Source organism: Aotus nancymaae, unplaced genomic scaffold (assembly GCF_030222135.1).
Source record: "Aotus nancymaae isolate 86718 unplaced genomic scaffold, 86718_ANA_hifiasm-v0.15.2.pri h1tg000012l, whole genome shotgun sequence".
Classification (NCBI taxonomy): domain Eukaryota; kingdom Metazoa; phylum Chordata; class Mammalia; order Primates; family Aotidae; genus Aotus; species Aotus nancymaae.
In genome coordinates this window covers 409,295-435,560 of record NW_026988423.1, presented here as the reverse complement: position 1 = coordinate 435,560, position 26,266 = coordinate 409,295, and the positions used below count along the sequence as shown (strand labels likewise).

The following is a 26,266-nucleotide window of genomic DNA, read 5'->3' as shown; positions in this document are numbered from 1 at the left end:
GCTGCTCCTCGTCCCTGAGGAGATGGTGGTCCTTTATTTCATTCGTATTTAAACATCTGTATTCCCTGCCATAGCATCTTTTGCCACCGATAGCTGGAATTAAGTGTTGTCTTGGAGTTGTTGTATATTTAAGAATAAACTTTCGTTAAAAAAAAATTAAAAAGTAGTTCTCAATATTGGTTGTAATTTTCGCTCATATCCTTCTTTTCTAAAGTTCTTTCTTGTTTGAGACATACCAGACAACAAAAGGGTGGAGTTTCTCCTTGTTCTACGTAAAATACAAAGAACTGGCTTTCATTTCCTTCCCTCCTGGGTTTGCGAATCACATTCTCTTTATGGTATTCAGCTGGCTCGGAAAGGAAGACAAGCCAGGTGAAGAATGGAAGAGAAAGGAGACGTCCAAAACCGGACATTTCCATGGGAGAGAAGAACAAGTGTGATGTGAGGACAGACCAGAAAGGGTGGCTGCTGCGTTAAGAACAAGGAACTGGCATTGCGTAGTTGAGGGCAGTACATAAACACATATATGACGGTTCAGTATAAGAAATGTCACAATGCAATACATAATTAACTGCCAAGTAAATAGCACTATAGACCGTACATATTATAATAGTGTGGAGGAATTTGGTGGAGAGAGCCATTATATGGTCAGATACATGTATGTGACCATATATTATTATATGAAGATATTAATATAAGACCATATATTATAAGAGAAGATATTAATAAGTCTTAATACATATAAGACTTATTAATATAAGACCATATATTATAGAGAAGATATTAATCCTCTAAAATCCCCAGTTAGCAATCTTTGTTAGAGGGTGTTATTGTATAGGGCTAGATTCTCTTGGCTTTACTTTCTGGGGGATTGAGTTACTAAAGAACTTAAAGGATTTCATTTCGAAAGGATTTTTAGCTGTCAAGGGAAAAAAGAAAAGGTTATAAGAAGAATGTGCTAGAAAACAATATGAATTTAAAATACTACTTGAGAAAATGGAATCTGCACAAAAATTCACTTCATCCTTCAATGTCTCCTTTCCTTTAAAATGTACTCTCATAAAAATCTGCTTTAAAAGACAGAACCAGCCAAGAATATAGCCCAAGAAATTTACCACTAAATGGGCACACATATGTGTTTCTTAGAAAAACTCTGCATTGCTGACTTTCTCCTTACGTTTCTTGGTTCTCTGCATCGAAGGGTATGTGGTAATTCCTTCCTTTTCTGAATTCGGTTGCTTTTACAGCTTCTTCTAACTGAATCTTAAGCACCTTCCCCACACTATTGCTATTTAGGTTATATATGTCTACACAGCATCAAGCGACCTTTAGCCAACACTGGCTAAATGGATCAACACCTTTACCCAACTACATAACTTAGACTCTTTTGGGGTTCTCTACTCTATTTTAATCTATTTAAACCTGACACCAGCAGATTTCCATTTCCTTTGTTCCTTGTGTAGACTTGGTTTATACGTGTTGGTCTCTAAAAAGGGACAGAGAGGAGACAGCTGTTGAGAAATGAGATTGGCAGTTTTAACCGCACAATTTGGTCTAATAGCTTTGATATGCTAAACTTGCTAGCTCCTCCAAGTGTACCTTTCCCATTTGCATAACACCACCCTGAATCCCTAAGGAAACGAGGGTGTTCTTTTTTTTAAAATTAAAAAGAAAAGAAAGAAATGCAAACCAGTGAAACTGTTTTTTTCAAGCATCTCCACACAGATTTCATTCTACGAACTGCGAGGCTTCACAAATCCTGGTACGCTAGAGACCTTTAAAAGAGAAGCCGAGAACACTGACTAGGTTCTAAAAATCGAAAACAGGTGATGTCATAATGCATAGTCCTGTGGCCACGGCCATGGCTGAGCGGGGAGCCCAGCTCCGTGCCAGTAGGCGATGCGAGTTATCTCTGAGGCCCGGAGCATGCGAGTGAGAGCCCGGCACCAATCAGGTTTTCCCTGCGCCTGCCTTTGTTCTCACTCGGGAGCAGGTTGCGGGCGTCCAGCATCGGAAGCCCGCATTCGACTCGCACGCGCATTGCTAGGCCCTTCGGGAGACCTGGCTCCACTGCGCGTCTGTCCCCCCAACACTCGGTCAGCCTGCGCTTTCCCCAGTCACGTCTGCCTTCTCTCCGCGTCACGTGGACGCTAAAACCCTGACTCACAATTTTCAGCTTTGGAAGAGGCAGGTTTGGTCTAATAGTTTTAAAAGGCAATTTGTTCTCTGAACCTTTCTTTCTGAGCAGGGCTCTGTTCTGCATGTATCCGAACAGCTGCCTCAGGAAGGACTTTTGGGCGAGAAAACAAGACCCTTTGGCCTTTTCGTGCTGGACAAGTAAAGAAACTTTCATCTCTTAAGATAACTGCGAGAAGGTGCTTCTACACATAGAGGAGGAAACCGCTAAAGCAGAGGTTTTGTGTTTCTCCCCTCAAACTCGATTACTTGCATAAATATACATATAACTCAGACATTTAGTCCCCATCCGCCTCCCAAGCCTCAAGTAACTGGTCTTTGCAGAACAAGGTTCACAATAAATGATGCATAAAGTTCTTTGAGATCCCTGGATAACTGCAGTCTTTTTCACAGCTAAAGTTAGATTCTGGTGGAGAGAAAGCCTAACCACTGCCCTGAAGGAACATTTAATCCTCCCGCCCCCTCCCCCTTTCTCGAGAGATCAGGAAATATTTAGCTCAATCTTAGACTCTCTAGCGAGCTCTAGCTCCCAACTATTTATCTCATTCTCACCATTTCTGCAGGGACCTAGAGAAGGGGGCGTGGCTTGTCTTGGGGTGGGGCTTGAAGGGCGGTATATTTGCATATGACACTCCCTCGTCCTCTTATTGGCAGAGGAGAGCAAACTGTTCCTTGCTACCCTGCTACTTAGCTAACCGCCATCTCCCTGCAGTTCGGAGCCTCGGAGACAAACTTAACTTGCCCGGAGATTCAAGGCGTCCTCGGCCCCTGCGATTGGCCGGCGCGATTCCCAGTCCGGCTCTCGTTGCTCATTGGCTGCGGGCTAGCGCCCTGGGGGCGGAGCCGGAGCTGTCCGATTGGCGGGAGGGGCGGTACCGGAGCGTGGAGGTGGTGAAGGTGGTGGTGGGGCGGCGGAGGCGGGGCTGCACTGAGGCGCTGCGGCGGCGGCGGCGGCGGTGGCTGCTCGTCCTAGCCTGGCGGGGGCGGGGGTCTGGAGGATGGGGGCGGGTGGAACAACGGGCCGGTGAGGTGCAGCCGCCGCCGTCTCCGCCGTCGCTGGGGCAGCTGCCGCGGGGGTCGCCTCAGGCACTGCCGCTCGCTCTCGGGCCGTCGCCTCTCCTCCCGGCATCCCGCCCTGAGGAGGCTGAGGCGGAATAGCGGCTGGCGGCGGGGGGACGGACCGGCCCCGCAGCGGCCGCAGTGACAGCCCGGCCCCGGCCCTCCGCCCGCTCTCGCCTCGGAGCCCGCAGCCACGATGAACCGGGGCGGCAGCAGCCCGTCGGCCGCCGCCAACTACCTGCTCTGTACCAACTGCCGGAAAGTGCTGCGGAAGGTACGGGCTCGGCTCTGGGTCCTGCCGGCGAGGGTCGCTTCCTGCCGGCCGGGGCTCGGGCAGCTCGGCCGCGGGCGCGCGCTGGGGGAGGCCCAGAGGGGTCCCCAGGCACCGTCCCTGCGCCGGGACTGAGAAAGGGGGCGTGGGTTGAGGGCGGGAGGGTTGGACTGCTGCTGCTTTGGATCCAAGTCCGGAGGGGTTGGAGTATTTTTTCTTCCCTGCTTTTTCTTTGGTGCCTTTGGTCCCCTTTCCGGCCCGTTTCCCTCCCTTGCTATGCCGGGTCGGCTCCTTGGGCGGAGGGAGAGACGGACCAGTTTGGTCCTCCTCCCCGTGCAGTTGAGCTGTTGATGGAGGTCGGTGTGAAATCGGCGCAGCCGGGTCGGATCCCGAGGAACCGGGCCCCTCTTTGCAAGTGGTGTTTTTGTTTATTCGGTTGCCTTGCCCAGCACCCCCGTTTTCTAACTGTTTGGATGGTCGTCCTGTGCCTGTAGTTCAGTCTCGAAAGGAACCAGTAAAGCATCTTGAACTTTATGCCCATGGGAAATGCAATTCGACCTGGCCAGTTTCTGAGGCTGGGGTTGGGGGAGGAGGAGACTGAGGTGGATGTGGGTTATTCCTTCTTAGCACCCTCCTCCCCCTGTGTTGATCCAGAAAATCAGACACACCTGATTTCAGTTTATTGCCGCTACCTAGAGTGACTGATAGAAAGTTTACTCCGGTATTGTTTAGCTTACTTGGCTTAATCACCTCGTGGGGAAGGGCGAGAGGGATGGGGAAGGGAATGAAAAAAAAGGTCCCTAGAGTTTTTGATCACATTTTCACAGCTGCCCCAAAGTAGTATTATAGTTTATTCGTATTCAGACTCTATTTTTACATTTTATTAAGTGGAAACGTTAGGTGAGATGCTTCTGTTTGTTCACTGCAAATGAATTAAAATTGCTGAGCTGTGCAAATGCATCGGGACTGAAAGCGGAGATGAATATGGTATCGTTTTTAGTCAGTTTCTCTAAATACATTTCACTTTGGGATTGTTCTTTTTACATTTTTTTTAAAGGAAGAAAGAAAAAAAGCACATAAGTAAGCAAGCTCAAATATTTGCGCTCTTTGTCCAAAAACTGTTTTTCTTCCTCTGTGGGTCAGGCCAAGTGCCAATCAAAGTTGTTTTTCAAGCCTCTTTTCCCTGCAGTAGGGCTGCTGCTTTTTTTTTTCTTCCTATTTTATTTGAGAGCAAAGGGATTGCAGATTTGACATTAATTGAACAGTTAAATATGCCTTAAATTGTGTTTATTGCATATGTTTCTCTTGAAACAGATTTTTATTAAATGTGCATGTTGAGTATGTGCAGTTATTTTTTTCCATAAACTCCAGGATCAAATTACAGTTGATACTTGGTCAGCTCATTGTAGGGCAGCTTGTGAGAAATGTAATGGATCAGAAGTGCAGATCAGCTTAGTTGAATGTTAACTCTTTCACTGCAGGGCCAGATGTCATCTGAACTTAGCTTTCAAAAAATTTTATTTCTTAATTTTAAAATTGATGTTATGTCTTTGACATGAAAAAATGTGTGTTTAAGACACGTTTGATTCAAGTGCAGCCTGGTTAAAATGAGAGCAAGTTTTTTAATTGAATAAGGTAAAAGAGCACTGAATTGACTTGGATAAAATTTTTTAAATGCCTCTGGCAATTTGTTAGGCTAATAAAATGTTTGGAGGTATTATTAGGCTTCAAAATGTATTTCACTTTTTTTTTGAGAGAGCTGTGGCTATGGATCCATGACACTTTGCTGGCATTTAAGATATTACATCTTTCCTTTAGCTTTTAATAAACTATTTCTGTTTACCTAGAAAGAACATCCTCATTTCCAGCCATTATTAAAAGAAACGTGGAAAAGGAGTATTCACATTTTCATATTTTATAATTGCTGTGCACATCTCTGCCAGTATTCCAGTTTTTAGTAACTCCAAGGTATTTAATATTGATTCATGCAGTGGCATGAAATAACTTAATGGAAATAGGATTCTTTGAGCCAGTTATAACATGACTTGGCAACATTTGCAGCTTTTTAAGAGTGCCATTTTTAAGTGCTCTTAAGAGAATCGGTATGTAGCATTTTAAATGTTTCATCATTCTTAAAATAGCAATGAAGAGTTTATTTCTAATGAAGACATGTCTTGTTGATAAAATAAGTTAAAAGTCTATAATTCATAAAAATGTGGTTCTTTGAATTTATCTTGTTTTCTGTTTAATAAAGTATTCAGTAGTATAGCCAGGTGAGTCATAGCATTTTGAATGTTTGTTCAGTGTAATTCATAATGGAAGAATGAAACTCATGCTGATCCAGTGTGAATTACTTTTGCTTTTATGTTTCTGTATAATGATGGAAGAAGTGTCACCTTTATATGTAGCAGAAAGTGTTTTTCTCTAATTAAGTGGCTTAATTTGTTGCAGTATGTTGAATTTTGGGGGAACTTCAAGAGGAACAGAATTCACCTTCAAATGAAATAATTTGGGTTAACACAATGCCTGAATATTGAATTGTGTATTTTATGAGAATCACCTTTATTCTTAGAAGTCCCTTTACAGTTTTGATTTAGCGTCCTCCAAAATAAAGAGACTTACTAAAATATTGAAAGTACCTAATTTGGTAACCTTAGGTCAGTAAAAAGAATGGAGAGGTAAATCATATCCAGAAATAAATGAACCATCAAAACTACCCTAAAATCTATAACTCTTATTAAGTCTAACTTGCTCCATTGTCTATGAGATAGTTCCGTAAAGTTTTTAATAAAAGAGGAAATGCTCCTATTTATTTTGTAAAGTTAATGAGTTTTTAAGTTTAATATTTTACTTGAGGAAATTCTAGTGATAACTAGAAGAACATAATCCTTTAATTTGAAAAGTGATATGTCAAACTACATTAAGGAAGGGAGGTAATTATCAGTCCACTCATCTTCCAGTAAATAAAAAAGTGGCATATTACAATGTACTTTTGAGTATTGAGCAGTTAGTGCTACTTGAATGAATAGTTTTGTGCTCTATGTTTACAGGATCTAACATTTAAACTTTCTTAATGTTAAGATAGTTATAGTGCTATATCTTTGTATTGTTATTATACTTCTCACTGCTTATATGATCATATACTTTCACAACTTTTTGATGGTTTTATAAACAAGGATATTGTCAAAATGAAAAATACTAGATTGAACCATATGAGCCTATTTTTATAGTCAAAATTAAGTAATAGCAACTTTATATGATTTAGCCAATAGATTGTAGTCACTCTGTCTGTGGACCACTAGTTATATTATGCCTTGGTTAATCTGTTCTCTTGTGTTACATATTTTTGATTGTCAAAGGCAGTTTTCAACTTGATTATCTGAAGTATTCTAAGCAGAGATCAAGTAGTAAATTCTTGATGACAAAACTTTATGCAATGGTATTCAAACTGTTTCTAATAGACTCTTAAGATTCTTTGGGGTTTTAAAATGATGGAGTTGTCTTAAAATTTTAAGTGTGTTTTAATTTATTTTAAAACTGTAATTTAAAAATATGGGTACCCCCATATATATGTACATAATTTTAACACACTCGTGTCTACCACCATTATCTGTTGTTACAAAATTATTCTTGTGCAGGTCTTGAATTACAATTTGTTCTGCTATCTTTGTACAGATACTTGAATTTTTTTTGTTACTGTGTCATGAATGTGAAAGACCGTCATTGATTATGAGGGCCTTTTCAAAAGAATTCCTTCCATATTTATTTAGTTAAATGTTGACATGTGAGAACAAAAATTTAGTTAGTAATAGTTGTTACTTTATTACAAAAATATTAAAGTTGCTTCGTATATTTATATGCTTTATAGTTCAGGTTCAATAGAAGATTTAGTTTGTAAAAAGAGTACTGCTGCTTCCCCCAATTCCCCACCATTTAATAAATACAAAACATAACTACTAATGTAGTGATACTGGAAGCCATAAATGTTCTTGTAGTTAGGTCTTTGACAGGTGTTTTGATTTCGAAGCAGCGTTTTCTTTGTAAAATGTTGATAATTTTTACTTGCCTTACAGGTTGCTGTATAGTTGGAGAGAGATGTGTGTTAAGAACTTTATAAACCATGAAGTACGACTATAAGAAAGAAAAGGACAAGTCTATATATTTTTCCATTTTCCCGGAATATCTTAGTTCTTTCTGTGTTATGGGACTATATTTCAATACATACTGAGTAATTTGGTTAATACTCATTTTTCTGTCCTGTTTAATTATTGCCCGTAACTGAGAGGTAAAAATTATGCTTTTAGTCAGAATGACTTCTCTAAACTTATTTTTGATTTCCATGTTTCTATCTGTATTTCCGGCCCCTTTCCCACCCCTGCACTTAAATAGTAATTCAAGGCATTGGCTTTTGATTCTCAAATAATTAAATTGCCTCCTTGACACATCAGCAGATAAGGGGGATTGGTATTTAGTTTGAAAAGACTAAGAGTTAAGGGTAATTGTGCTCAATAAAAGTGGGGGTAAATCTAGTAAAGCAAAAAAAATTTAATTATTTTAGTTTAAGAGAAGAGTTATGGAAGTAAAAATCTCTTAATCTTTTCTCCCTATCTCTTCATCTTTTTAATTTTCTTCATTTGAAAGAATTGGATTATAATAACTTAAGTTTATATTGACCTTCACAGTTTTTGGGGTACTTTCACATTATCTCAGTTGATTCTCACAAACTGAGAAGATTTAAGTGGCCTGGTCTCTGTCATACAACTGATAAACAAAGGAATCCATTTAATTCTTAATACTGCCTTTGTAATAAGGTGTTTCTAATTGTCCTCTGCAATTAGAATATCCCTACTCTAATTGTCCTCTAATAGGGAATATCCCTACTCCCAGCTTCAGCATCTGTGGAATACCCAAAGGTACCTAGGATTCTCCAGGTAATATTGGTTGGAAATATGAAAGTTAGCCAATCTTCGACATACTATTGTAGATTAACTGAAAGAGTGGAAGAGTAAGCTGGCTACTTTTATCTAACGGTTGTTTGGCTAATTGCTTAGTAAGATAAAGCAGCAATTCTCAAAGTGTGGTCCTTGGATCCCTGTAGGTCCAAAACCCTTTCAGAAGGCCTGAGAGGTCAAAACTGTTTTCATAATTATACAAAGACTTTATTTACTTTCTTCACTGAGTGCAAAAGCAGTGGGGGTAAAACTATGCTAGCCCTTAGTGTAAATCAGGATAGCGGCACCAGACAGTTACCACTGTATTCTTTACCACCGCACATTCAACAATGTGGGAAAAATTTCAGTATCACTTAAAGTCCTTGAAGAAGCAGTAAAAATTTAAATTTTGTTAAATCTTGACCCTTTTGTGTCCATCTTTTTAATATCTTGTATGACAAAATGGCAAGTATATAAAGTGCATCCATTGCGTAGCAAACTGTTTGGCTCAAGGGGAAAACTTGTGCAGTTATTTTAGTTGCAAGCTGAATTAGCCACTTTTTTCATGTAGCTCCATTTTTACTTGAAACAGCACTTGTCAGATAAACTGGTTACTGAGACCTAGGTATTTGATAAACATTATCTTATAAATGAGTAATGTGATCCTGAAAATTCAAGGAAACTAATTGATAATATTTGCTGCCAGTGAGAAAATTCAAGGTTTCAAGGAAAAATTAGAATTTTTGAAAATATGCATCTGCCACCAGTAGCCTTAAAGCATACCAGTTTTTAAAAGCTGTCCCCTTGAGATCAAGTACGATATTAGTGAATGTAATTTTTGATAATGTATAAAAGAATTGTCATTATTTGAAAAATCTACATAACTCATTGAACCAATATTTTTCAAATGACCAACACAGAAAAACATTATTAATCGGGGTCTTTCTTTCCTTTTCAGCCAAAAGCAGCCAATTAAGAGAGTAATGGCCAAGGTAATCTTTGGATCTGACCATTCTTTTTATCACTGGCAATGAATATTGTCAGTTGTTTTCCTCTAGTTTTCAGGATCACTTTGCTCATTTTTGAGGAAATGTTTATCAAAATCATGTATGGGTAAAATTTATTCAAACTTTAAAATGTACAAATAGATTTTAATGTGATATAAACAGTTGAGATCATGGATATGATTTCAGATACCACATTGCAGTTAACCTTTAAGAAGATATACTTGTTGAGTTTTAGTGTGGTATCAAAGAAAATACACTTACCTTCTTTTTCCAACTATATAGCTGTGTATATATACACAGGTTGGATTTTTCTCACATTGTTCAATCAAAATATATCACAACAGATCGAATGGGGAAAGTTCAGCTGTCTTGTATTAAATAGGCATTAAAAAGATTTGCAAAAAAATGTAAATATCACTCTCCTCACTTTTTTTGTTTTGCAAAATACAATTATATTCATAAAAATCTGTGATTTATGTTAACATGTAATAGATTTTATTACTATTGTAAATGAATTAAACATTTAAAAGTTTTCTCAGGTTTAATTTCTAATACAATAAATATGGCAGTTCTAACCCACACATAAACAAAGGCTCTTTGGGGTCCTCAATAATTTTTAAGAGTGTGAAGGGGTTCCAGAACCAAGACATTTATGAACTGCTGAGCCAGAGTTACTACTGATGCCAGTATATGGTTATATATAAATGTAATTCTATGGGGAAAATAAAAAGCTTAATACCACTGACAGAAAATATTGATAAGGCCAACTCAGTTACCCCTGTTTGGTGTGTGTTATCACTTGCAGATGCTGCCTGCCACCTTTTCAGTGACATCCTAGAAGCTTCTCTACTACCATAGTAACTGGCTAACTGAAAATAGTCTTTCCCTAATTTTCATGAGCATCTTTGTATCTGATAGAAACCAGGGAGGGGAAAAAAACAGAGTTCATTCACTTTGAAGGAATATTCTACTTTAGTACTGTGCAACAACTGAAGAAGGGTCAAATCCAAAGATTATAATTAATTGGTTGGTTCTTGGCTGCAGGGGAAGGAACGACCCTGAGTAGCAAGGTTAGCCTGGTTGCCTTGAAAGCTGAGAAGTGTGGGAGCAGAAGGAGTAAGAAAAAATCAGAGAGAAGAGACGGAACTATTAATGCAGGGTCCTGATAACAAGCTTCGTTAAGACAGTAAACAGGAGATGGGATAGCTCTGAATGTGGGAGTTCCTTAATAAATCCACAAAGGTATAGTGGACTTTCTATTGTATGTGTGTGTGGTGGGTTTGAGAGGGCAGGGTGGACGGGGTTTGATACACTATACACAAAAGTGTGGTCTTGAAGGCATAAGCATAAGGGTCTATTTACTCTATCTGATTAGCTCTGGTGAGACCTACAAGTGACTACCTGTATTTAAGTTGTCCCTTAGACATCACTGTGATAGGAGTAGTGATGGTGGGAAGGAAGGGGAATTCACTATATAAAGTAAATGCATTACCAAGCCAAAACGTTGAGTCATATATCCCTATAACAGTTACCTTAAACCTGTGTGATATAAACTATTTAAAAATATATATTGCATATAATTTAAACCTGTAGTTACCATATAGAATTCCTATTTGTCTTTCAAAGATGTTCTTCAAAAGTCTGATGACATTTCCAAAGAGCCTTTTGTAATCTTCCAACTCTCTTCCTTCTCCCTCTATCCTCTAAACTGCCATGCTATTCAATTGCACTGCATTTATTGCACTTAGCATATTGAATTATAATTAACAATTACATAAACCTTTCTCCTACTAGGTTGCCTCTTACTTTGGATCTAGTTAACCGAGAGTTTATTAGCAAAATAGGATTTTGATTTAAAGACATTTATCTTGAAAATATCAGTAGTATATTGACATTATATGCAATACAATATAACAAATAATAAGAAAACTTTTCTTATTTTCCAAAACATGTCTGTTCTTTATGGTTTTATTTTCTTCTCTGTAAGAAACACTTTCAGAAGTGCAATAGCAAAAATTATTTGAGAAAGTACACTGAGTGCGTTGGTGCTTACACTTCTTTGTTTCTTTGTTTTTGCTTTCAAGCATTTCATCATCCTTGTGGCCATGAAAATGTTTCAATTAAATGTCATATCACTTTTGAAGGAAATTGTGATAGGGAGCAAGACTATCCCACCAAGAGACAGGGTCAAGACACCAGCCTTAGCTGCTGATCCTTCTCCAAAATGTGAAGTGGCCATTGCTTTTAAATGAACACATGCTCCACCTCTTGGAATCTGCTAGTATTTTTTAAGTGATGGCTGCGTTAGAGTAGTTAAAGATATACTTTCAAACTTCCAAGATTATAGGTGAGCCTAGGATTCCAGTTTGTCTATAGAATTCTGGCTTAGCCTTTCAGTCTTCTACTTTCTCACAAGCCCTTTACTTTGAAAGTCTCCTAAACCAGCTGTGATCCCCTTGGCCACCAGGCACTCCCTTAGTGAGTGTAAAATAAAATTGTTCATAAGCCCAGACTACCCCATAACTAGCCTTTACTTTTTAAATCCACCCAGAAGTGAGTCATTTATTTTATAGGCCAGTATATTGGCTGCCCCTTGAGAGACATATGAATATTATGAGACATTTTATTCCTATTTAGGCAGGTTGAAATATCTGGCATTATACTGCTCAAAACTTCTAATAAGGTATGATAGGCATTTAACCTTATGTTTTACAAAGAATGTATTGAAAATATTATATGTGAATAGATATGACCGAAAAAAAAATAGCAGATTTAGGGCCGTATTATTTCTTGAACCACCAGAGACTTCTTTACAAGTATAAACTATGTATTTTAGTAAGACTTATTTTCTTTTTATTCTCTGCTAATTAATAGCTACTTTTAGTGGAAGGATATGTTGTTCTTTCTAGATACATATTTTATTTTTACATCTTCCTATACTGAAAAGATGGAACTGGTCAGTTGAAGAAATGAAATTTATATTTTCAATTATCAATATACTGAATATTTAGAAAAATCACATTTACCTCATGGGTAACTAAAGTTGGGTTTTGTAGAAGATCATTGTAATTATCTGAGACTGTGACTCTTTCTTTCTTTTTTCTGAGATGGAATCTCGCTCTGTCACTCAGGCTGGAGTGCAGTGGCAGGATTTCTGCTGGAACTTCCCCATCCCGGGTTCAAGCGATTTTCCTGCCTCAGCCTTCTGAGTAGCTGGGATTACAGGTGCCTGGCACCACACCGGACTAATTTTTTGTATTTTTAGTAGAGACGGGGTTTCACCATGTTGGCCAGGCTGGGGTGAACTTCTGACCTCAAATAATCTGCCCACCTTGGCCTCCCAAAGTGCTGTGATTACAGGCATGAGCCACCGGGCCCGATTGTGACTCTTACTTTCAAAACACATTTTATAATATCTATAATGACAATATCTTCTACTGAATACTGTTTATATGCTATAGTCTGTGCTAAGCATTTAAGCTGTACATATGTTATCACATTCAAGCATCACAATTAACCTGGATAAAGAAACTAGGGCTCACACAGCTTTATTAACTTCTTAAAGGTTATCATACCAATAAGTAACAGACTCAGGATTTGCAATCAGGTCGAACTCAAAAGCCTAGCTCGTTATACAGGTATGAACACTGCCTTGTCTTATATTTCACGTTTTTCTTTGTGTGAAAGGCTGTTATAAAATGTAAAACGAATGAAAATAGGACCTGATTATTCAAGAGTTTATAGGAGTGATTTCAAATTCATATGTATTCTATCTTATTTTTACATTAGAAATTCAAAAAATCATTTTATAAGGTTAAATCAATTGAGAAACACATTAAAGTTCTTATGAACAGTTTTAACCTATATAATTATCTCTTTTATCTGTATAAATCCCAATTATGTGACCATTCTTTCTTAACCTCAGGATTTTTTTTCCCTAATTTACCAGTATACTTTGCCCTCCTCCTCCTGCCAACCAGTCATTAATTAGTTCAATAACATTGAATCATTTAATACTGCTCTATTGTCTGTGACAAGTGATATTATCTGGAAACATTTTGAGTTTAAGTATGTGTCTCTTGAATTGAACCTCTAAGAAACAGTCTCACTTTTGGTAATTTTTTTTTCAGTTAAACAATTATTTATGAAGGTAAATAATAACATGAATGCTCATTTCCACCACTCTTTTGGCTTTCATTATATGTTGAGACAAAATTTTGTTAAAAGGAGGCAAAGAAACCTACATCTCTAGAAGAGTTTCCAGTCTTACAAAAGGTTTGTGCTAAGGAGAGGGATTTATGGGCAGATGTGGTTCTGCTATTTATTTTTAAGTTAGAACTCTGACTCTGAAGTTTTCCATAGAAACACAGTAAGATACGTGGTTAAGTTCCAGAGTACTATTAATATTATAGGTATGTTCAGGCGTTTGCTAATTAGCCTAGAAACCTAACCACTAGGTATAATATTGTTTCCAAAGGAACATACATCCTGAAATTCAAGTAATTGCTTCACTGGAGACTCTCTTTCCTAACTTGTTTACTCAACATTAAAAAGGTAATGATTTTGGCAAAAAAATATTTTTCAATATGTTTACTCCAAGGATGTGTTTGCCAGTTGATTGCTGTGTCTAATAGAAAACCTGTGTTAATGAAGTTCCATCCAATATTTAGATAGAAGTTGAAATGAAGAAAGAGATAAAGTAGGGTAATGAGCAAGATGTTGGGACACCTGATGGCCACTATCAAGCTGGCTTATCCTTGTTCACATGGTACTGACCAAGGCTTGGGCCCAGCATGGTGAATTTTAAGTTGGGTGGCATATTTGTTACTACTTGTTTTTGTCTTTAACACAAATGAAAAAGAAATTATACTTCACCTACGAAGAAAGTTCCACTTTGATATAAAATGAGACATTTAATATGTATTTCTTAATTTTTTGGTGTAAATTAGTAAAGTAAAACGAGTCAGTCCAGCAAATGTGCTCCACTAAAGAAAAAAACTTTAATAAAAATAAATGGCATTTAAGCTAAAGTAAGATACCTTAGCACTAAATCCCATATACTGTTCAAATTCTTTTATTAAAACTGTTTTGTATGTTATTTGAAATTAGTGAATCCTTAGTAGGGATGTGGAATACCTATTTGTATTGTAGTTTTATTGTTTTAATAGAGTATGACCTATATAGTTAATAATCTTATGAGATCAGGTTTTATATTGCATAGCTATTAAAAATAACTAACACTCTAGTTTCTGATATTCTCTAGGCAAAGTGCATTATTGAACACTCAAAATTTGCATAAACTAGTAAGTATTTTGCTTACACAAGAAACCTATTTAGTATTTGGTGCTCTTAAAAATGAGGGTAAATATATGTTTAGGTAGATAGGAATGTAGAAAGTTTTCTTTCTTCATAAAATTATACAGATTGACATTTTGTGCTTATCAGAATTCTATGTCAAATGGTATTACCTTTTACTGGCCTTCAGATTCTTTCGCAAGAAACGTTAAGCCTGTTAACATTTATACATCACTGAGTACTATATGAATATCCTTAATTTATTCATTTAGCAAACATTAAGTGCTTTCACCTGTTAGGCAGTGAACAAACTTAGAATGAAAACATCAGGGTGTTTACCTATGTAGCATGATAACTTTCAACATATGTCTGGGTCTCATAGAGATCTTCAAGGTTATGCCTTTCACTTGACAAGACAGTCAAGAGGAGGATTTTGTAAACTTTCTGTGATGGGCTGGGTAATAATATTTTGGGCTTACAGGCCATATACATAAGCATAGTAGTTTTTCTATAGTAAATAATTGTAAAGCTTTGAACTAATCATCTTACTGTGTTAAAATCCTAATTTCCTACCTACCTTCCCAACCAACATTAATATAGTGTGGTGCTCAAGAAATGTGTCTTGTAATAAATGAACCATACACTTACTCCAGAGGGGACAAAAAAAAGTGGTACCTGATGCAGGAACATGTGAATGTTGGTATTGGGAAGTGTTGTAAAAGGAAGGTAATTCAGCAGAAACCCTTCCTCTGATGAGCAGAAGTGGTAGATGTCAGTAATTAAAAAATGGAAAATCAAATGATTCAGAATTTTTTTTTTTTTTTTTTAAGACAGAGTCTCACTCTGTTGCCTAGGCTGGAGTACAGTGGCACGATCTTGGCTCACTGCAACCTCTGCCGCCTGGGGCTCAAGCAGTTCTCCTGTCTCAGCCTCCTAGCTGGGACTACAGGCACCTGCCACCAGGCCCAGCTAATTTTTGTATTTTTAGTAGAGACAGGGTTTTACCATATTGGCCAGGCTGGTCTTGAACTCCTGATCTCGTGATCCGCTCGCCTCAGCCTCCCAAAGTGCTGGGATTACAGGTGTGAGCCACCGCGCCTGGCAGAAGAATATCGAGTGCAGTGGCACAATCTCGGCTCACCGCAACCTCTGCCTCCCGGGTTCAAGTGATTCTCCTGCCTTAGCCTCTCAGGTAGCTGAGATTACAGCCATGTGCCACCACGCTCAGCTAACTTTTGTATTTTTAGAAGAGACAGGATTTCACCCTGTTGGCCAGGATGGTCTCGATCTTCTGACCTTGTGATCTGCCCGCCTCGGCCTCCCAAAGTGCTAGAATTACAGGCATGAGCCACCATGCCTGGCCCAGAATGCTTTTTACGGGGATAAGCTTTTAAAATTGCACACTGATCATTTAATCAATGTAATTAATGTGGCACCATTATTGATTATGCACATTTGTGAAAGCATCAGTGTATGATGCTTTCCATGGTTGAGAGCTAATGATACTCAGATCAAGCCTGACACAGCCAGTGCAATGTATAAGATTCAAGCCCTAGTCAGAATTCTTCCTTTGAAATGAGAATTGAAATTAAGCTTTTTTTTTTTTTTTTTTTTAAGATGGAGTCTTGCTCCTGTTGCCCAGGCTAGAGTGCAGTGACACCATCTCATCTCACTGCAACCTCCGTCTCCCAGGTTCAAGCAATTCTCCTGCCTCAGCCTTCCAAGAAGCTAGGATTATAGGCGCCCACCACCATGCCCAGCTAATTTTTGTAGTTTTAGTAGAGGCAGGGTTTCACCATGTTGTCCAGGCTGGACTGGATCACCTTAAGTGATCTGCCCGCTTTGGCCTCCCAAAGTGCTGGGATTACTGGCTTGAGCCACCGCGTCCAGCCGACAATTAAGCATTTTAATAAAGTATGCGTATCCTTCAAATTAGATTTGGTAGGGAGTCGGTCCCTTGATGAACTTGTTATTTTTATGTAGTTTTATGATTAAATATGGGAAAATTAAATGCACAAAATGCATGCATTGAAATGGGTGATCTTTCTTATTTTATCTTGTGAAGTAATCACTAATCTAAATGCATGTGGTTTTAAAAAAATTCCCCGTGATGTATAAGCATATAGTGGTAGAAAATGTTTTACTCTTAATTGATGTTAAACTGTTTTTTTTTTTTTTTTTTTTGAGACGGTGGTTTCGCTCCTGTTGCCCTGGCTGGAGTGTAGTGGTGAGATCTCGGCTCACTGCAATCTCCACCTCCTGAGTTCAAGCTACTGCCCTGCCTCAGCTTCCCAAATATCTGGCATTAACAGGCACCTGCTACCACGCCTGGCTAATTTTTTGTATTTTTAGTAGAGACAGGGTTTCACCATGTTGGCCACGCTTGTCTCAAACTCCTGACCTCAGGTGCCTCGGCCTCCCAAAGTGTTAGGATTACAGATGTGAGCCACCACACTCGGCCTGATGTTAAATTTTTTAACTACCAAGATATCTGTGTTTTTTTGTTTATCTTTCCTCATTTACTAATTATTGCTAACATCTATGTGATTTTTGTCTTCTTTTACTAATTTTTAGATTTTTATTAGAGCTATTGTGGAGAACATATTTGTCACAATGGAAAATGGGAAGAACTGATAATAAGTACCTCAGTGATAACTCTATTTAGAGTTACACAGATATTTATAGAAACAATTGGATTTCTAAAAAGCACTGAATAAGAAATTACCTAGGATGCTGCCATCAATGTGCTGCAGCATTTCATTTTTCGTTTTAGATGCTAAAACGAACTAAAATTTGAACTCATTGTGACAGTGTATATTTAGTAAATTATGCATTTAATAAACCACTGTGTTATTCATTAAAAGTATTCTGATGTCACAAAAATGAAGTAATATGTCCTGTAGCATGCCTAACCTGTCCTTTGCCTTTTCAGGGATAGGTATATATTACATGACTGTAAAAAGTTCATTATTACTATAAAAGGCTATTTCTTTTTATATAACCTTTATAGTCTTCTTAACACATTGTAGTGTTTATGGATCATGAACTATTTGACAGAAAGTGTAGAGCACTTAGAAACTAAAATGCAGTGTGCTGTCTATTGTATATCAATCAAGATAAAGGATTTCTAAAATGAAGACTTAAGTCAGTAGAAAAGCTAGATCGAATTCACAGAAACTTGATACATACCTTTTTTAGAACATACGTAACACAAAATTGGTTTACAGTTATTTCTAGGAAAAATATACATTCGAATACTAAGTTCCTCTTCATTATTTTATAATAGATATTTGTTTGTTAAGGCCAGTTGAATTAAGAGGGGACACAGACCATTTACTACATGTCAGGTGTTTATTTTCCTGAATGTCATTGTAATTCAGCAGTTCACCAAACTAGATAACAATTTTTAAGAATTTAACTTGGTCTTCATTGAATTAATATCCTTCCCAAATTGCTACAATTTACTGTTCCTACCTCCCCTTTCCCAGAATGAAGCTATTGTTTTATTTAAAATGGTTGATTTTGAGAAAGGTTTAAGTATTTACCAGCAAGGCATAACAATTCCGTAGGAGAATCAGTTTGTTGAATGTCTAGGACAGTGGTTTTGCAGTGTGGTTCTAGAACCAGCAGCGTCAGTATCAAATGGGAGTTTGTTAGATTACTGCCCCACCCCCACCCCTAGACCTGCTGAATCTTCTGAAATTCTCGGGATGGGACTCAACCATCTGTAGTGTAACAAGCCTTCCAGGTGATTCTGATACTCTTAAGAATTTAGAACCACCGGTCTAGTATTATTAACCAAATGCTTTCACAAATGAAAACTGTTTTTAGTTCAACATCTATTATCAGTTGTTTGAGATAGATGATACTGGCAGTACCAGTGCTAGAATCAGGAAGATTCCTTTTGCTTGCTTTGAAAAATATAGATTTGAGACCTTCAGATACAATATGCTCTAACTGTAAGAAAAATAGGTCTTACTGGCCAGGGGCAGTGGCTCATGCCTGTAATCCCAGCACTTTGGGAGACTTGAGGCCGGCGGATCACCTGAGGTCAGGAGTGCAAGACAAGCCTGGTCAACATGGTGAAACCCCATTTCTACTAAAAATACAAAATTTAGCTGGGCGCAGTGGTATGCACCTGTAGTCCCAGCTACTTGGGAGGCTGAGGCAGGAGAATCACTTGAACCTAGAGGTGGAGGTTGCATTGAGCTGAGATCGCAGTCACTGCCCTCCAGTGTGGAGGATTGAGCAATACTTTGACTCAAAGAAAAGAAAAATATGTCTTATTTTATTGTGCTACATTCTGAACTTTAGCTTAGGGGAAAAAGGAATCAGGTTTTGAAAGCTTGTTTACGACTGAAATCAAGTGAAATATCTCTTGGAAGTGCTTGCTTACATAAAAATAAGTGTTTTGGCACTAACATTAGTAGACTCTGGTAGGTCTTTCCATCTTAGATGATTTTTATTTCAAGTAAGAGTGATATTTTAAGCTTTCGTAAAGAAAACATTTTTTTAATCAAAGAAGAAATGATAACATTTGTCCTGATGACAGATTTGGGATTGATACATTGTTTTTTTAAAAATTCTTTTGAATCTCTTGGACAATATTAAATATATATATATGATCTCTTTCACCTATAGTAACTTACTCTTCAATTAAAAATGGAGTGAGTGTCAGAAAGTCTCCATTTGGAGACAGGAAGCCTGCAAGTGAAAACAAAAGAAACCCATGGCATGTGTATTATACATGGACTAGATAAATAGAAGATTGCTCTTTGAAAAGCAAAGATTGTTTCAGTTAGTTGCAGTTCTGTCTAGGACAGTAACTATAAGCAATTTTATTTTGTTCTTTGGTTGCATCTAATTTTGAGGTAATGGGTATTTCCTCATATTGCCTCTAAGTTAGTACTAAAATTTAACCTGTATTGGTGTTACTTATGTGAATAGTGGGCTGTATTAAATTCCCCCACTCCAATTCCAAATTTCCTTATGAATGGGCTGCCCCAGAAGCATATGTAGTTACTGAATTCTAAACCATGGTAAATCATGCTTTTCTATTGACCATTTTTCTATCCTGCTTCTGTGAGGAAAGGGCTAATATAATACCTTAAATAGAATTGTCTCCATGGCAATGGAGAGTCAGCTTTTGACTTTGAGTCTCATGAAAAAGGAAAATTTAAAAAGCATTTTCATGGTCTAAAATAGCAAGATGGCAAAAGTAAGGGATGAGAATATTTCCTCTCAGTTATTGCGTGACTGATTAAGGTAGCAGAACTTAACCTTTTTTTCTTTTACATAGGACTTTTTATTTGAGTATTTTGAAATGTTACAGAATTCCTTCTTCGAATTAATAAATGATAATTATTATCTTTCTATCCAATTGATAGAAAACCTGAGAAGCTTAGATATAAATTTTTAGGATGGGGTCCATGCCTGAGAAAAAAGGGTTGCCTGGCTCTGTTTGTAATTTTACTCTCATAAAGAATAAAAATACTGACTAAATTATGGGTCATTCATAATTACATTTAAACAGAACTATCTCTGGAACACTGGAAACAATAACAAGATTAAAAATAAAAGCTTAACAAATTATGCCAGTTTTTTCCTAGGCAACTCCTACGATTTGGGGTCTACAAATTACTTATTTTAAAGACTCCACTGGCGATCTGTCTCCCTGGTTTACTCTTGCATCCATACTTACTTAAGAGGCAGAGCCCTTTGATTCTAGCTGCTTGTTCACCTAGCTTTCAGTAAAGGTCAGTGACAGTGCTGTATATTAGAAGCTAAGAATAAGACCACATTGTCATCTGTAATCTTACTTTGTCTTTTTCCCTTTCTATAGTTGTTTCCTCCTTGACTAAATCTTATGTCCATATATGGCTCATTTCCAGTTGAATAAGCTCTCATCTTTAAAGTATCTTCAGTAAATGCTTACTACTCTGAGGTTACTGTTAATGAGGGAATTGGTTAAACAAATTATGTGACATAAATACAGTAGAATATTGGACAACTCGTGGGATATAGATCTATGTATAAAAGTGGACAGGTATAATAGGTTATTGAGTGGAAAAGACAGTTTTTTTGTTTTTTAAGAATATGAAGATTTTTGTTTTCATTTTTAAAAACAAATACAGAAGGAAGGTATCAAAAATTAACAGTATTAATTTCTGGGTGGTGGGGTTACAGGAGATTATTTTTACCATTTACTTCTCTTCATTGTGCTTTGTTTGTTTTTAACAATAAATATATATTTTATAAAAATTTAAAAAGCTGTTACCATTTTGAAACAATAGAGAACAAATAATTTAAGTGATGGATGGTACAGAGAGCAGATTCAAATGACATGGCAAATTAAAGATGCATTGAGATAAAGACAAATGTTCACAGGTTTAATAGATATCCAAAGTAGCTATGGGTAAATCACCAAGGGAATAATAATGTGTGTGTAGGAGGCTAATGAGGACTCAGATGCATAGACATAGATAAATACAGTCTGGAAATGAATGAAGGTACCGTGCCTATCCATAGCCTATTTCTGCATGTTGTCATATCAGTCATTCTCTTCAGGAATCTGATGGGCTTATTAATATTTCATCAGAATATTAGTTCTTCTCCTTCATGATGAATTCAAAAGATAGCTGCAGTTCTATTGCTCTACTTTTATACCATATGGTATATAATAAAACTTACTGTATAAATTTCAGGAACTTAACAGATATATAATTTGAGCACTATATGTTAATCTAGAGATATTATCTATTAGGAATTGAAATAGAAAAAGATGGCTACTTTATAAAATAATGTAATTTTAGAATTTAATTAATATGTATACTAGGATTTTTGAAGACTAAGAAAAGGTGTATGGAATCTGACCTAGGGTTTAGAGAGCTTACTGTGTGGTTAGAGAGAAAGATGTTTTCTGAATAACTATAAAAATAGCTAAAACTGGGAAATTATACCTTTTAACTTTTTGTAGAGGTTATAGATTATTATGTATGTTCTCTTGTGCAAGCATGGATAATGTTTCAATTTAATGTACTACTGTATGGAAAAGAAGCATAGTTAAATATTAAATACTTGTTCTTATGTTTAAAGCAAAAGTATGTGGTTTCAATGGACTGTCTCTATTTTTAATGATTTAAAAAAATATATATTTTAATCCTCAAAAATGCAAAATGTGCTATAGAATCACATTATAAAGTATCTATAACCAGTTATTTTATAAATTATTTTTTATGTAAGTGGTTTTACTTTGCAATTTTCTTTTCCATTTCTAATAATTTGGGTCATTTATTGAACAAAATATTGAATTAAGGGCCTACTGTGAGCCAGTTGATAGTTTTCTAAACCCAGCCTCTTCTTTAAATCTTTAACTTGTAAGATAATTTCTAAACATTTTGGCTAGTTATGTTGTATTAAGGAACTCAATATTGCATAATTCTAACAGCAGATACTTTTATAGTTGTATAGATAATGTCACACTCTTATAAGAGTTTACAGATATTTACTCATAATATTTTCCCTGCCTGTTTAAATAGCCTTCAGTTCACCCACTGCTATGGGAGGGACTGCCACCCTTGGGTCATGGTGGTGGCTGAACATATAATACCTAACACTGGGCAGATGAGATCAACAGTAGTTTATTAGTCATATACACTTGCAGCCCAGGGGAAAAGGACACTCCACACCATGCAGTGCACTTGGAAGTTGTACTCTGGAACAGAATGAATAACCAGTGACAGTGAGAGACAGTCTTTGTAGAATAAAGAGGGTGAGATGCTCCAAGTTTCTACATGAAGCTATGATTGGGTTGCTTACATAACTGCATGAACTGGCAGTGAACTGGAACCTGCCACCTAGGAATAAGTAGAAATTACACGTTGTTCATTTGATAAGGTGAGCTGTTTGGCCAGGGGACCTTATCCCCATGAGCAAGGTCGGCGAGGTGAGGGGAACTTGCAATTAGCATTTAAGATCCTCCCAATTTTACCAGATGTCAAAGGATCATATAATATTGAACCTTGATTTTAGGCCTTATACCACACTTACCCTATGAGGTATGTGCTGTTACCCTCATTTCATAGATGAGATTATTAGATACATAGGGTAACTTGCTTAAAACTATAGCAACTATTCCCTCGATTGTTTTCTTCTATGTTTGCTTTCTTTCAACCAAGATATTATAGAAATTCTTGGCCGGGCACAGTGACTCACGCCTGTAATCCCAGCACTTTGGGAGGCTGAGGTGGGCTGATCACCTGAGGTCAGGAGTTCGAGGCCAGTCTGACCATCTCTACTAAAAATACAGAATTAGCCAGGTGTGGTGGTGCATTCCTGTAATCCCATCTACTTGGGAGGCTGAGGCAGGAGAATCACTTGAATCCAGGAGATAGAGGTTGCGGCAAGCCGATACTGCACCATTGCCCTCCAGCCTGGTCAACAAAAGTGAAGCTCGGTCTCAAAAAAAAAAGAAAATAAAAAGAGAAATTCTCAATGCCCAGAAATAAAAGGAAAGCATATAGATACGTGATGTTTTACCCCATTTCCAACTCAGAAATGAATTGCCTTTTTAAAGAAATGAACTACTATTTTTACTAATTGCCAAAGTTTTTAATCCAAGTCCTCTGATGATTATATTTTCATTTATTATTATTATTATTTTATTTTTTTAAATTGCATTTTAGGTTTTGGGGTACATGTGAAGAACATGCAAGATTGTTGCATAGGTGCATACGTTGCAGCGTGATTTGCTGCCTTCCTCCCCTTCACCTATATCTGGCATTTCTCCCCATGCTATCTCTCCCCACCTCCCCACCCCACGCTGTCCCTCCCCTATTACCCCCCAACAGACCCCAGTGTGTAGTGCTCCCCTCCCTGTGTCCATGTGTTCTCATTGTTCAACACCCACCTATGAGTAGAACATGTGGTGTTTGATTTTGTGTTCTTGTGTCAGTTTGCTGAGAATGATGGTTTCCAGGTTCATCCATGTCCCTACAAAGGACGCGAACTCATCGTTTTTGATGGCTGCATAATATTCCATGGTGTATATGTGCCACATTTTCCCTGTCCAGTCTATCATCGATGGGCATTTGGGTTGGTTCCAGGTCTTTGCTATTGTAAACTGTGCTGCAGTGAACATTCGTGTGCATGTGTCCTTATAGTAGAACGATTTATAATCCTTTGGATATATACCCAGTAATGGGATTGCTGGGTCAAGTGGAATTTCTATTTCTAGGTCCTTGAGGAATCGCCACACTATCTTCCACAATGGTTGAATTAATTTACACTACCACCAACAGTGTAAAGGTGTTCCTATTACTCCACATCCTCTCCAGCATCTGTTGTCTCCAGATTTTTTAATGATCACCATTCTAACTCGTGTGAGATGGTATCTCAATGTAGTTTTGATTTGCTTCTCTAATGACCAGTGATGATAAGCATTTTTTCATATTTTCATTTATTAGTCTACAAACTCTGATATAGGTAAATACATTTGCATTTTGTGATTGAGAGCAGATAGACATAGTCTTTATAGAGAGAGGTAAGGGATTTGGTTTCCTCTTTAAGAACCTTTAAAAGCAGAATGAATATTAAGATAATTTGGATTTTACTACTGTTTGGAAGGAATGGTCTACTGATCATCATTTCTAAAGACCAGGTTTTCTGTGAATAATTCTAACTATCTGTGTTTCTTAAAAATGTATAAAAACCTTGTGGTCAATAGAAATTTTGCTGGTTTACTTGATTACAACTTTAGCGTTTCCAAACTTTGTTTGTCATTATTGTTTTCACACATATTTTTCTATGTACCAGGAAGTAATTAATGATTATCTGAGATATTTATTACTATTTTCCTATTTAGGAATAGCTAATATATAACAAATATTTATTATTCTCTTCTGTAGGCCTTGCAGTAACCACTATAATTGTGTCAGAGCATCTTTTCATTTCTCTTGTTAAAACTGGGTATCTTTCTCTGAATTTGTTTTCATAAAATGCAAGTATAATGCATTTCACATAATGCAAATGTAAACTAGCTGCTTTTGTTTTTTCCTTTTAGTGTGGCCAAATGATATATAAAGAAGAAGAATATTTATTTATAGAGTATTATTTATAATGAACTCTGTGTCCTAATTAAAGGCAGATTTACCAAGTTTGGGTTTCTCTCATTCCCTTTATCTTGCCTGTGAACTTTGTCAAATTAACTTTTTAAAAATACAAACAATTTAACCTCTGTTTATTAAAGAGTCTTGAGTCTAGTATATTGGCATAATAAGTTTCTTTAGTCTTCTTTTTTGTTTTAATAGTAGCTATGCTTAAGTGATGTAGTGGTAGAATGCAAAATGCTCACAGTTCTGGTATAACACTTATGCAGATTTGTTTCAATTGATGTGTTAGGGAATAATTTGAGCATAACAGTGAATTTTGTGTATTAGGATACATACTTCAAACATCTACCCTCTATCTTAGTTCGTCAGTGTGTTACGAGCTCCATCCATTCGTATCTGGTGTTACATTGTTCCATCTTACTTCAGATCATCCTTCCTCTGCTGATTCATAACTTAGAGGCTATAGGCCTTGCAGTAACCACCTCCATAGGCAATTTTCTTTTTCAAGGTAGGGTGCCATATATTATTGTACTATTTGTATATTTCTTAACCATTTAACCTGTTTAAAACTGTGGTACCATATTTTATTAGATTTCTTTTTTTTTTTAATGTATAACTCATGCAGATTTTTTAGTGTTTTGCCCTTAACCTCATTTTCCCCCATAATTGCTGTGATTTTTATTGTATGATTTTGCATAGTTCGGGCACATATGTGTGTTATAATCGAATTACTGTAATTGAAAATTAGGACAATTTCTATTTTTTAATTATTGGATTTAGTTAATTATTGTAATAGTATGATTAATTTAGTAAGTGTGCTAATTATAGATGTGATAAATTTGGTATAGAAAATCAGTGGTTTTATTTCTTTTTAAAAATATAATTAGATAATTATAGGTCATAAATGTCTTTGAAGTATGCCATCTGTGAGGGCACTGTAGAGAACTGTCATGAACTTGTCACCTAAATTCAAATTAAAAGTACTATTAAATATTGTGAAGTTCTTAAAATTTAGGATTTGGAGGAAATAATGGAGAAAAAGAAAATTATAGTATAAAATTCCCATTTCTATTTAGTAATTTTATATTTTTTATTTCCACTTATTTAGTTTTTGAAATGGAGTCTCACTCTCTTGCCTGGACTGGAGTGAAGTGGCAGAATCACAGTTCACTGCCACCTCTGCCTCCTAGGTTCAAATAATTCTCCTGCTTCAGCCTTCTGAACAGCTGGGGATTACAGGTGCTTGCCACTAAAGCCCGCTATTTTTTTAAAAATTTTTAATAGAGATGAGGTTTCACCATATTAACCAGGCTGGTCTAGAACTCCCAACCTCAAGTGATCCTCCCACCTTGGCGTCCCAAAGTGCTGGGATTACAGGCATGAGCCACTGTGCCCGGC

The 26,266-nt window shown here is 37.0% G+C and overlaps 1 protein-coding gene across 1 annotated transcript in view; it reads left to right on the top strand.

The window, feature by feature from the left end:
* Positions 1-3,121: 3,121 nt before the first annotated feature.
* SESN3 (sestrin 3) overlaps positions 3,122-26,266 on the top strand; it is a 69,718-nt gene continuing 46,573 nt past the window's right edge. Inside the window, exon 1 of the mRNA XM_012454699.2 lies at positions 3,122-3,529. Within this exon, the coding sequence (XP_012310122.2) occupies positions 3,452-3,529 (78 nt within the window). The 5' untranslated portion in view covers positions 3,122-3,451. The remainder of the gene's footprint in view (positions 3,530-26,266) is intronic.